Source organism: Kogia breviceps, chromosome 5, assembly GCF_026419965.1.
Source record: "Kogia breviceps isolate mKogBre1 chromosome 5, mKogBre1 haplotype 1, whole genome shotgun sequence".
NCBI lineage: Eukaryota > Metazoa > Chordata > Mammalia > Artiodactyla > Physeteridae > Kogia > Kogia breviceps.
Window position 1 is genome coordinate 77750810 of NC_081314.1, and position 13912 is coordinate 77764721.

The 13912-nt window shown below is 34.4% G+C and overlaps 1 protein-coding gene across 25 annotated transcripts in view; it reads left to right on the plus strand.

Annotated features, from left to right (window-relative positions):
* The window catches only part of DLG1 (discs large MAGUK scaffold protein 1), a 313869-nt gene that overhangs the window by 201715 nt on the left and 98242 nt on the right, over positions 1-13912 (plus strand). For all 25 annotated transcript variants that reach the window (XM_067034266.1, XM_067034270.1, XM_059064880.2 and 22 more), the window contains one exon: positions 10012-10132. In XM_067034266.1, coding sequence (XP_066890367.1) covers positions 10012-10132 — 121 coding nt within the window. The remainder of the gene's footprint in view (positions 1-10011; positions 10133-13912) is intronic.

The following is a 13912-nucleotide window of genomic DNA, read 5'->3' on the forward strand; positions in this document are numbered from 1 at the left end:
TAATGATTAATTGTTTTCCCTATAGGCATATGTAGGATATTTCGTCCCTTTTTTTCCATCTGTTATTGAAACTAATAGAATATTGTGAAAAAGTTGAAGTTTACCTTGCTAGTTCAACTTCTGTTTATCTTCTTATGACTTTTGTTGTACACTTACAATCCATGCTCATACTATAGATGCAATTCATAAGTAACTTATTTGTGTTTTAAAAAGCATTTGTATTTGAAAACTTTTTACATAAATGATTTTTACCTGTCAGCTCTTGTGAAGCCCTTGCCATCAGACTGTTCAACTTACCTGCCTGTCCCTTATGTTGTTAGTCATGTAGTTTCCTCCTCATCAATCTGGCTTTAGTCACTGAAGATTTTAGTGTCGGGCCCATTGTCCTTTGATACACATTCACATTGTCATTCTTAGTAATGTCCAGCCAAAATACGCACTGATTCATTCAACATCCTGGCTTCTTTGTTGATCTCTTTCTTTCTAGCTCTCCTGCCTTCCACTCCAACTCAGATACTTGCTTCCAAGACAGTAATTTAGATCTTATCATCGTCAATACCTTCACCACCTCCAAAAATCTTGATTTAAATCATCCCATTCTCTGACTACATACATCAGTTTATTTACTCCTATTCTAACAGTTCATCCTCATTTTGACCTTCAATCATTTGACACCATTACTTGGTTGTCTCCTTGTGTTTCTACTTGTCTACTTTTTTTTAACTTAGCCTCCTTGGTTTGTCGTAATATTCACTTCATTGCATATATCTTCTACTTTCTTGCCCTCTCCATCTTCACTGGCAGAATCCCAACCCTGGTTCAACCTGGTGTCTTCATCCATTCCTGCTCCCTAAAAAGCAGAACGTGCCTGGAGAAAAGCACAGAATTGTAGTTTAAGTTATGACCATAAATTTCAGATGGGGTCACACTCTTATAGCTGTAATCCACATATGGATAATAGCCAAAATATGGTACCCAGGAATAAAAGGTTTATTACTGAAAAAAAAAAGTTCATTGGATCTGATAGAGAACATAGTTGCTTTGATGATATTAAAATTCTCATGCTTTTGCATTTATATATCTTTTCACTTTTAATTTATATTCTCTTCAGGTGGAAGACCTTGTTAAACTTCTGATTTGGCCACTGCTCTCTTCTTGCTTTTACTTTAAGCTCTTCCACTTGGCTTCTTTCCTAAACTTTGGAGGGTTTGGGTCATTAATCTTGATATCTAAGGATAGTAATTTAGCCTCCCTTGTTTTGTAGTTCTCTGAGGAATCTTTTTACTTAGGATTTGGGATATAGGAAATAGCACTGTTTTAACTAATCATTCTTTGGGCAGTCATTTCTTTGACAGGAACATTAATTTTTAGTTCCTGCCATATGAGATACTATGCCTTACATGTGAGAATGACTCCTTCAGAAAAGGTCCATTGAATAAAGGTACAGTCTGGATATGGTGGGGAAAAGGTACATTTTCTGGCTTGAGCAGTTGACTGAATTTCTTGCCCAGTTGGGTTTGTTTGTTTGTTTGTTTCAGCCAAACTTGATAATGCAGCAAAGAAATTTGAGTAAAAAATCAGTAAACTCTGGACTTTAAATGGCTAGTGATTATAATGGTTCACATCCATGTCTGTTGCTTTAGGGCAACATGCCGGTTCCCTTGAAAATCACAGATACTCTTACATATCACCCAAGAAAGACTTTGGACTTCAGAAGAGCCATTGGTAGAAAATCCTTTGGCTCAAGTGCAGAAGAGTATCTTATATATGAATTGGACGGGAAGAAATTGCTATTGGAGACTGCAAACGTATAAAATCAAAGATGGCTCTGGACTTCTAAGCCCTATAGTATTAATAGACATTATAGACTTCTTCCTTTTTGTATGACTACAGAAAGAGATGTATAGATGCTATCTCCTTTTGATAGCACATAATTGTTTCCAGTACACCATACTTCCAGTTACTACCTACTGTCTTTCACTCAGGTTACTTCACTCATATATGTAACCTATCTGGCCACTATAGTAATTTGAAGTAATGATCCTTGCATTTTTATTTTTCCAGTGGGTGTTATAATGCTTTGTGCATTGAAGGCACTCGGTAATGTATTGAAAGAAGAGATTCATGGTTAAATAATAAATATTACAGCTAGATTTTGAAATGCCTAGTAACTTTATCATAGTTAATACCTCAAGAAAGTTAAATACTGTTTCTATGTGTTTTGATAATATGCACATAATTCAGATGTGTAGTGCTTTTGGAAGTTACAACTGAAATGTGTTGCTTACCTGGGTCAGGAATAGCTTTATAATTTTCTGTTCTTAGCTCTCACTAGAATTATAGTCGATGAACTATAATGATGTTTTTTATTATTGAAATGAACCAATAAATAATGTTTGCTTATTTTTTATTCCTGTTTTTTACCGAGTTTCCATTCTTTTATGGTGCATTAAAAACAATAATTATAAATTGGGTTGACAGATCTGAGCTGGTGTCAGGGCATGTCCTTTTTTTTTTTAATAGACTTTATATTTTAGAGCAATTTTAGTTTCACAAAAATATTAAGCAAAGGTACAGAAATGTCCCACCTGCATAGCCTCTCCTATTACCAACATCTGTCAGAGTGGTACGTTTGTTACAATTGATGACCCTACATTGCCACATCATTACCCAAAGCCCATAGTATACATTAGGGTTCACTCTTGATGTTGTACATTCTATGGGTTTGGACAAATGTATAATGACATGTACCCACCATCAGTATCATACAGAGTAGCTTCATTGCCCTAAAAATCCTGTGCACTGCCTATTCATCCCTCCCTCCCCTCTAACCTCTTGCATCCACTGATCATTTTACTGCCTCCATAGTTTTGCCTTTTCCGGATTGTCATGTAGTTGGAATCATACAATATGTAGCCTTTTAAAATCTTAACTTTTTACACCTAAAACTAACACAACATTGTAAATCAACTGTACTCCAATAAAAATTAAAAATAAAAAATAAATACGTCATATTTTACTTTTCATAAAATACATTTTAGATAATTTGATTAACATTTCCAATTTACCTGGAACTCACAAAATGGCATTGAATATATCACATATGTCCAATTGAAATACCCAAATTACACCAAAAAGCCTCAAACTCCTTAAAAACAATTAAAATAATTAATTAAGCCCTCTGCTGATTTTGTCAATTTTGAGATAACAATTCAGTAAATATTTTAAAATACAGCACAGGCTAAAGTTTTCCATAAACTTTTGAATTAAAGAACGCCTAGATGTTTGAAAAAACAAACAAACCTTCTTTCACCTTGTAATGTGTATCAGTTTTTAACTCCTTTGGGTAAATAACCAAGGAGTTCAATTGCTGGATCATATGGTATGAATATGTTTAGTTTTATAAGAAACAGCCAAATTGTCTTCCAAAGTGGCTGTACCATTTTGCTTTCCCACCAACAATGTATGAAAGTTCCTGTTACTCCACATCCTCACAAGCATTTTGTGTTATCAGTGTTCTGGTTTTTAGCCATTCTAATAGTTATTCAGCAGTATCACATAGATTTAATAAGCATTTCCTTGATGACATATGATAAGGAGTATCTATCTGTTCATATGCTTATTTGCCATCTGTATATCTTTTTTGGTGAGATGTCTGTTAAGAGTCTTTGGCACATTTTTAAATTGGATTGTTTATTGTCTTAAGAGCTCTTTGCATATTTTGGCTAAAGTTCATTATCACATATATTTTTTGCAGATATTTTCTCCTAGTCTGTGGCTTGTCTTTTCATTTACTAGACAGTGTCTTTCGCAGAGCAGAAATGTTTAATTTTAATGAGGTCTATCTTGTCAGTTTTCTTTCATGGATCGTGCCTTTGGTGTTATATCTAAAAAACCATTGCCAAACCCAAGATCATCAAGATGTTCTCCTATGTTATATTCTAGGATTTTTATAGTTTGGGATTTTACTATGTCTGTGATCCATTTTGAGTTAATTTTCACATGGTTTATATCTAGATTCTTTGTTTTTTTGCATGTGGATGTCCAGTTGTTCTAATAACATCTGTTGAAAAGACTGCCTTTGCTCCATTGTGTTTACCTTTGCTCCTTTATCAATGATCAGTTGCCTATATATGAATCTATTTCTGGATTCTCTGTTATATTCCATTGATCTAATATTTTCCTTTTCTTTTGCCAGTATCACACTGTCTTGATTACTGTAGCTTTTTAGGAGGTCTTGAACTCAGGTAGTATCAGCCCTCCAACTTTGTTCTTCTGCTTCATTATTGGGTTGTTTATTCTAGATGTTTTGCCTCTCCATATAAACTCTACAATCAGTTTGACAATATCCACAAAATAACTTATTGGTATTTTGATTGGGATTGCATTGAAGCTGTAGATCAAGTTGAGAAGAACTAATATCTTGACGGTATTGAGGCTTCCTATCCATGAACAGGCTCTCTCTCGATTTATTTAGTTCTTCTTTGATACTTTTCATCAGAGTTTTGTAGTTTTGCTCACATAGATCGTTCGATTTATACCTAAGTATATCATTTTAGGGGATGGTAATGTAAATTGTAGTGTGTTTTAAATTTCAAATTTCACTTGTTCATTGCTGGTATACAGGAAAGCAGTCAACTTTATATATTAACCTTGTATAAAGGTTAATATATACAATATGTCTTGTAACCTTGCTATAATTGCGTATTAGTTCCATGAGTTTTTTTTGTCAGTTCTCTCAGATTTTATACATAGACAATCATGACATCTACAAAGACAGTTTTATTGCTTCTTTCTCAATCTACATACCTTTTGTTTCCTTTTCCTATGTTAATGCATTAACTAAGACATCCTTCACTTGCTCCTAATTTTAGTGGTAAAGCTTCAAGCTCCTCACCATTAAGTATTATATTAGCTGTAGGATTTTTGTAGAGTATTCTTGATCAGGTTGACAATACTCCCCACTATTCCTAGTTAACTGAGAGATTTTCTTATAAATTGATATTTTGGATTTTATCAAATGCTTTTTCTTCATCTATTGATATGATTATGTGACTTTTCTTTAGCCTGTTGTTGTGATGGTTCATATTGTTTTTTGAATGTTGAACCAGCCTTGCATACCTGGGATAAATCCCAGATGCTTGTGGTGTATAATTCTTTTTATATATTGTTGGATTTGATTTGCTAATATCTTGTTGAAGATTTTTCCATTTATGTTCATGAACGATGTTGTTCTAGAGGGTTTTTTCTTATGATTTCTTTGTCTGGTTTTGTTAGGATAATGCTGGCCTCATAGAATGAGTTAGGAAGTATTCCCTTGGCTTCTGTCTGCTGGAAGAGGTTATAGAGAATTGGTGTAATTCCTTTCTTAAAAGTTTGGTAGAACTCACCACTGAAGGTTATCATTATTGATTCAATTTCTTTAATAGATATAGGCTTGTTCAGATTGCCTGTTTCTTTTTTGTGAGTTTTGGCAGATTGTGTCTTTCAAGGAATTGGTCCATTTCATCTAGATTATCAGATCTGTGGGCATAGAGTTCTTCGTAGTACTTACTATTATTTTAATCTCCATGGAATCTGTAGTGATGTGCCCTCTTTCATTTCTGTCTTCTCTCTTTTTTTCTTAGTTAGCCTGGCTGAAGGTTTATTGATTTTATTGATCTTTTTCAAAGAACCAACTTTTGGTTTTATTGATTTTTTTAATCTGTTGATTTCCTGTTTTTATTTATTTTTAATTTATTTATTTAATTAATTTATTTTTGGCTGTGTCGGGTCTTCCTTGCTGCATGCAGGCTTTCTCTAGTTGCAGCGAGCAGGGGCTACTCTTCGTTGCAGTGCACGGGCTTCTCATTGCGGTGGCTTTTCTTGTTGCAGAGCTCGGAATCTAGGCACGTGGGCTTCAGTAGTTGTGGCACGCAGGCTCTAGAGCACAGGCTCTGTAGTTGTGGTGCATAGGCTTCATTGCTCCACGGCATGTGGGATCTTCCTGGTCCAGGGCTCAAACCCATGTCCCCTGCATTGGCAGGTGGATTTTTAACCACTGCGCCACCAGGGAAGCCCAGATTTCCTGTTTTTAATTTCACTGATTTCTGCTCTAATTTTTTATTATTTTTTTCCTTCTGCTTACTTTGAATTTTATTTACTCTTCTTTTTCTAGTTTTATCAGGTGGAAGCTAAGATGATTCATTTTAGATCTTTCTTTTTTTCTAATATATGCATTCAATACTATAAATTTCCCTCTAAGCACTGCTTTTGCTGTATCCCACAGATTTTGATAGGTTGTGTTTTCATTTTCATTTAGTTCAAAACATTTTTTAAATTTCTCCAGAGATTTCTTCTTTGACCCAAGCATTATTTAGGAGTGTGTTTGTGTTATTTAATCACCATTTATTGGGGGATTTTTAGCTATCATATTGTTATTGATTTCTAGTTTAATTTCACTGTGGTCTGAGAATGGACATTGTATGATTTCTATTTTTTTTGAATTTGTTAAGGTATGTTTCATAACCCAGAACATGGACTATCTTGGTGAATGTTATGTGGGAGCTTAAGAAAAATATGTGTTCTGCTGTTGTTGGATGAAGTAGTCTATAGGTGTCCATCATATCCAATTGATTAGTGATGTTACTGAGTTCAGCTGTGTCCTTCCTGATTTTCTGCCTGCTATATTTGTTCATTTCTGATAAAGTGGTGTGGATTAATCTATTTCTCCTTTCAGTTCTATCTGTTTTGGCCTCACATAATTTGACACTTTGTTGTTAGGTGTTAAAGATTATTATGTCTTCTTGGAGAATTGACCACTTTATCATTAAGAAATGCCTTTCTTTAACCCAGATAATTTTCCTTACTTTGAAGTCTTCTCTGTCTGAAATTAATATAACTACTCCTGCTTTCTTTTGATTAATGTTAGCATGGTATATCTTTCTCCATCCTTTTACTATTAATATATAGGCCTTTATATCTAAATTGGCTTTCTTGTAGACAGTATATCTTGGGTCTTGGTTTTTTGACCCACTCTGACAGTATCTGTCTTTGAATTGGTGCATTTAGGCCATTGATGTTCTAAGTGATTATTGATATAGTTGGATTAATGTCTATGATATTTGCTACTCTTTTCTATTTGTTGCCCTGTTCTTTGCTCCTGTATTTGTTATCCATTTTTTTCCTGCCTTTTATAGCTTTAATTAAGCATTTTGCGTGATTCTGTTTTCTCTCCTTTCTTAGTGTATTAGTTACATTCTCTTTTACTTTTTTTTAGTGGTTGCCCTAGAGTTTGCAATATACATGTGTAGTAATCTAATTCCACTTTGAGGTAACACTGTACAGCTTTACGGGTAGTGTGAGTTCCTTATAATAACAAAATAATCCTAATTCCTCCCTCCCATCCCTTGTATCATTGCTGACATTCATTTCATTTATACATAAATGTATACACAGAAATAGTCGAATACAGTATTGCTATTGTTTTGAACAAAGTGTTATTTGTTAGATCAATCAGGAATAAGAAAAATGAGTTTTATTTTACCTTTGCTTATTTCTTCATCAGTGCTCTTCCTTTCTTTCTGTGTAACTGAGTTTCTGACCTACTAACGTCCCCTCTCTCTAAAGAACTTCTTTTAACATTTCAAAAGGCAGATATACTAGCAATAAATATTCCCTCAAGTTTTGTTTAAGGAAGTCTTTATTTCTTCTTCACTTTTGAAGGATAATTTCACAGGTGAGTTTTTTCTCTTAACACTCCACTGTCACTCCACTGTCTTCCTTGAATGGTTTCTGAGGAGAAGTCATATGTTAATTCTTACCTTGCACCTCTATCAGTAAGGTGAGGTTTTTTTCCCCTGTGACTTTTTTTAGGGCTTTTCTTCCTTTTTTTTTTTTTTTTCCTGTAGTTTGAAAAGGATATGCCTAGGTGTAACTTTCCTTTTCATTTAACCTGCTTAGTGTTCTCTGAGCTTCCTAGATCTGTGGTTTGGTGTCTGACATTAATTGGAGGAAATTCTCATCATTATTGTTTCAAAGATTTCTTCTATTCCTTTCTCTCCTTTTTCTCCTTTTGGTATTCCTATTACATATATGTTACACCTTTTGTAATTCTACCACGGTTCTTAGATATTCTGTTCTGTTTTATTTCCCCCAGTCATTTTTTCTCTTTGCCTTTCAGTTTTAGAGGTTTGCCATTGAGATATCCTCAAGCTCAGATTCTTTCCTCAACCATGTCCAGACTACTAGTAGCTCATCAAAGACATTCTTCCTTTCTGTTACAGAGTTTTTGATCTCTAGTATTTCTTTTTGTTTCTTTCTTAGAGTTTTCATCTCTCTGCTTGTATTGCCCATCTGTTCTTGCATATTGTGTTCTTTATCCATTAGAGCCATTAGCACATTAATCATTATTGTTTCAAATTCCTGGTCTGATAATTCCAACATCACTGCCATATATGAGTCTGGCTCTTATGCTTGCTTTGTCTCTTCAAACTGTGTTTTTGCCTTTTGTATGTCTTGTAATTTTTTCTTGATAGCCAGGCATGATGTACTGGATAAAAGGAACTGCTGTAAATAGGCCTTTAGTAATATGGTGATAAGGTGTTGGAGTGGAAAAGTGTTGAATAAGCCTGTGATTACGTCTCAGTCTCTTAGTGACCTTGTGCCTCTGCAATGCTCTTCACGGTGCTTCTCAGTATTCTCCCCTGTTCTGCTCCCTTAGGACAGGATGGCTAGAATTGGCTAGATTTGGTTATTTCCCTTCCCCCAGCTCCACTGGGCTCTGACAGAACCCCAGCAGGTGAGGCTCTGGTTAAATAGTTTCTTCTGAGGACAGACTGTTAAGAAGAACAAAATGCTCTTAATATATTTCAAAATGATTCCTTTTCCCCTCCTCCTGCCAGAAGCATGACAGAATTTTTCTCCAGTATTCACTGTGAGAACCTGTAGAGTTCTAGGAGGTAAAACTCACAAAATGTGGGGTCTCTGATGATGGGGTCCCCCTGGAGTTTTTGACTCCCAAAGTCATCCACACTGAGCCCCCAACAATTTGTTAATTACAGTTCAGGTTACTCTATCCCAGCACTTGTTACCACAGAGATTTCTGCTCTAGTAAGTTGTGATTTCCTGTATTCACCTGTCGGTCTCCTTAATTTGGGGGACAGTGTTTTGCCCTATGACTTCTATCATAAGCATCTAAGAAGGGTTGTCGATTTTTCAGTTTGTTCACCTTTTTAGTTGTTGTTAGGACAGAGTAATGACTCAAAGCTTCTTATATGCCAAGCTGGAAACCAGAAGTCCCTCAATTTATTCTAAAACTTTGTCAAGCATAGTCTTTTCCACCTATTTTTAAGCTTTTGGTTTTCGTTATTCACAATCAGATTTTGAGTATACAGTTGATCATTGAACAACATGGGTTTGAACTATGTGGGTCCACTTATACGTGGATTTTTTTCAGTACATACTAGAGATCTGCGGTTAGCTGAATCTGTGGATGCAGAACCATGGATATGGAGGCCCAATTGTAAAGTTATATGTGCATTTTCAATTTTTTGGAGGGTCGGTGCTTCTAACCCCCATGTTGTTCAGGGGTCAGCCATATATACTTTCTAAAAACATTGATCTACAAAATAACTTCTTAGAAAAATAAAGTTATTGTACTTAAGACTGATTTGTTTCAGTCTTTCCTGTGACACTCTTTTGAATAATCTTTCCTGGATTTCATTGTGCAAATCAGTTATTGTAACTCCAGTTATTATAAAACTAAACTCCTTTTTAGTTCTGTTTTCTCAGAGAAACCAAATGGAATAAGTTTGCTTTACTGATCTGAATTTCTAAACTAGTTTTTACCTGGAAACTTGAGCTTCTCTAATTTTTTTACCTAATAAATAAATTTTCTCTACCAAATTCTGTTATATAAATGAGCAAATATGAATTATACGTTAATTAACTTTGAAACTGATAATCCACAAATGTGGTACTGAATGGTATGTTTCCTTTTTCAAGTGTTTTTTTACTTACTTTATTTTGAAGCTTCTTCTCAGCCTGTTGATAACCATGTTAGCACATCTTCCTACTTGGGTCAGACACCAGCATCACCAGCCAGATATTCACCTGTTTCAAAAGCAGTGCTTGGAGATGATGAAATTACAAGGTAACGAACTGAATAGTCATCCTTCTTACATAAAGCCAACTATTAGATGGAGTTATAATTAGCCAACTAGGATAGTCACAGTTTTCAGGACTAATTATATTAACAGATAATGAACTTAAACCTTATTTTTTTTTATTGGAGGGTTCATTGAAGGGCCATAAGTGTAAAAATATATTACAAGTAAATCACTGCTTTATTTTAATGTTGCTATTTATTCTGATACTTAGAATTTACTTCCATCTAACATTCCTAACGTTACTTACTAACAGTTTTTTAGATTAACTGCCTTTTTATTCCCCAAAAAACTCTTATCTAAGTGGGGGAAAAAGTGAAAAAATATTTTAGATCTTTTTCACATTATTCAACATAGTAATATGATATTATGTTTGAACAGTTTGCTTTATAGCTTTTGTAGAAGTAAATTTTGTAGAAGTATTTCATATTATAGCATTTAATGTTAAAATGTATGACAATTCATGTCATTTTATATTTTTATTAATTGTATTATTGTTAGCATTATTATTTTTGAAACTTTATAATCATAATTATTCTTTATTTGTCAGACTCCTGACTCTAAACAGTGACCTCTTAAATGTCAGATAGGGATGTTTGTCTTTGTCCTCTTCTTCAGGAGTTAGCAATGTTGAGAACTTAATAGGTGCTCAGTAATTGTTTTAGGGTGAAAATTACCGGAAAGAATAGTGTTTGTGATTGTATGTTTGTGGTGTGAATTTTCAAGGCTGTTAATCTTTAGGCTGTGCTGGTATACTGACCTATCATGGTCGTTTTATTGTTGCTGTTATTTTCTAATACTGCTTATTTATAGAAGTAAAAAGGAAGTAGTTAATGGCTTATCTAGTCTTTAATCAGCATATTTTTCAAATTAAAAATATGTCATACTAGCATCTTGATTGCTGTTCCCCATCTTTTTTCACTACATATCTCTTGTCTAGAATATTTGTTGGACTCTGTAGTATTACACAACAGGCCTACCTGTTTTCTGTATTCTTCTATAAAAATCAGAGTTGATTATTGAATGTCTTCCTAAATGATGAGTGTTTTATCACTCCCTTTTGATCATCATACTCCTTTGCCCAGATAATGAAGTACAGATATCTTTACTTCATATTAGAAGTTCTCCACAATTTAACCCTAAACAATTTTTCAGAGATTATATCACATTACCAATAAAAAGAGAAAATAAATCCCAACATACAGTTAATAATTCTAAAGTTCATTTTTTAACAGCTTAAGATATGATTTATAAACCATACAGTTTACCATTTAAAATGTACAACACAGTGATTTTTAGTATATTACATTATACATTTTTTAAATTGTGGTAAAATATATATAACATAAAATTTGCTATTGTAACCATTTTCAAATTGCGATTCAGTGGCATTAATTGCATTCATGATGTTTATGACCAACACCACTCTTTTTCCAAACCCTGTTCAGGACTTCTCTGGTGATCCAGTGATTAAGACTCCACTCTTCCCAGCTGCATAGCACAGGGAGATCAGCTCGGTGCTTTGTGACCACCTGGGAGGGTGGGAGGGAGACGCAAGGAGGAGGAGATATGGGAATATATGTATATGTATAGCTGATTCACTTTGTTATAAAGCAGAAAATAACACACCATTATAAAGCAATTAAACTCCAATAAAGATGTTTAAAAAGAAAAAAGACTCCATGCTTCCAATGCAGGGGGCGTGGGTTTGATCTCTGGTCAGGGAACTAAGATCCCACATGCCGCGTGGCGCAGCAAAAAAAAAAGAAACAAGCCCTTTTCATCACCTCAGACAAACTCTATAACCAGTAATTCCACATTTCCCTGTTCTCCCAGCTCCTGGTAACTTCTAATCTACGTGTTGTCTCTCTGAATTTGCATATTCTAAATTGTGCATGTAGTGGAATCTTACAATACTTAACCTTTTGTATCTGGCTTCTTTCACATAGCATAATGATGTTTTCAAGATTCATACATGTTGTAGCATGTATTAGAACTTCAGTTCTGGTTATGGCTGAATAACATTTCATTATATGTATGTACCACATTTTGTTTATCCATTCATCTGTTGATGGACACTTGGGTTGTTTCCACCTTTTGGGTATTGTGAATAATGCTGTGATAAACACTGGCATGCACATATCTGCTTGCATACCTGCTTTTAGTTCCTTTAGATACATACCTAGAAGTGGAAGTACTGGGTCATATGGTAACTATGTTTAGGTTCATGAGGAACCACCTAACTGTTTTCTGTAGCAGCCACCCCATTTTACATTCCCACCATCAGTATGGATTCCAGTTTCTCCACATCTTCAGCAACATTTGTTTTTTCTCTTTTGTTTTGTTTTATAGCCATTGTTGTAGGTGAGGCGTATCTCATTGTGATGTTGATGCATTTCCCTAGTGCCTAATGATGTTGAGCATCTCTTCAAGTGCTTATGTTATTTGAAAAATCAATTTATTTTCCTCTGGAAATACTATTGGATTTCGGCAGGGTATTTTAAAATTATTATTTGCTAATGCAAAATTGTAATTCATAGCTATGTTTTAATGTATTATAGGAACCCTAAACCATGAGTCCACAATCTAACAAGGAAATAAGACCAGTATAGTGAAACCTCTCTTGTGCCCCTGATCCTACCCTGCTTCTCCTACATTGCCCCACCAAGTTAACTCCTTTCCTGAATTTTGGATTTTTTATTCCCTTTTTTCTTTCATATAGGTGTTTATGTATATATTTCCTAAACAACATATTGTTGAATTTTGCTATTTTTGACAAGAAAATATTCGGTATAATTTTGTTAATCCTGTAAGTGAACTGACAAAGCTGATTAATGATGAATACCTATGTATGACTAGAAAACACCACTTTAAGTTTTGAGCAGACAAATATTTAAGAAGATTAATTCCACATTATATGGAAGGATCCCTAAAATTCAGTTTTTAGAAATATTTACTTCTGTTAAGCCGTTTGTTACCAAAAGCTTTCTGCAGTGTTTTAGAAAAGGCAGATTAAATTTTTAAAATATTTACCAAATATGATACATTCTAATCTCAAATGATATTCTGTGATTCATCATATCTAAAACAGTCAGCTCTTGGAATTTTCATGGTCTTACCAGAAGATGTAAATGGTTTTCACACAATTATGTATAAATGGCAGCAAATGTGAAACATTATTAGTGGTAAGATGTATTCTGATTTCAGAGATTTTAAATTGGGAGTTGGAGGGAACAAAAGAGATGCATCTTAGAATGGATGAAAAGCAGAGATAGGTAGATGAATTGGAGGGATGTGACTTAAGAAATAAAGATATTTAATTACTTTATATAGAAAGTCTAGAGATGGGCATTTCTAACATTTTGTGTAGCAAAACTAGGTCCATGGTATCTCTGGGATTCTGCTGTTTATCTTCATGATTGTAATATGTCCAAACCAGTAACAGGATTTTATAGTTCATTCTTTTGTGGGGGAGTGATTTGGAATAAGGAGGGGAACACACTTTGTATTGGGACAGAATATGCTTTGTCCTTGTTAGTCTTTCTTTGGGAAGTGACAGTAAAATTTCCTGTTATTTCTTAGAGACCAGAATAGGGTCATAGCCTCACCTTAGCAAACGGGAGTGAAATTGCAGTGACTGGCATAGGTTATTCATGATTCATCCATTTGAGAGTAGAAAGGGGGCCTGCCTACCTTCTCTAAGACAAAGGGATATCTGCCTTTTACAACATGTAAGAAGTAGAGACAGTGACTGCTTCTTAGGCAGT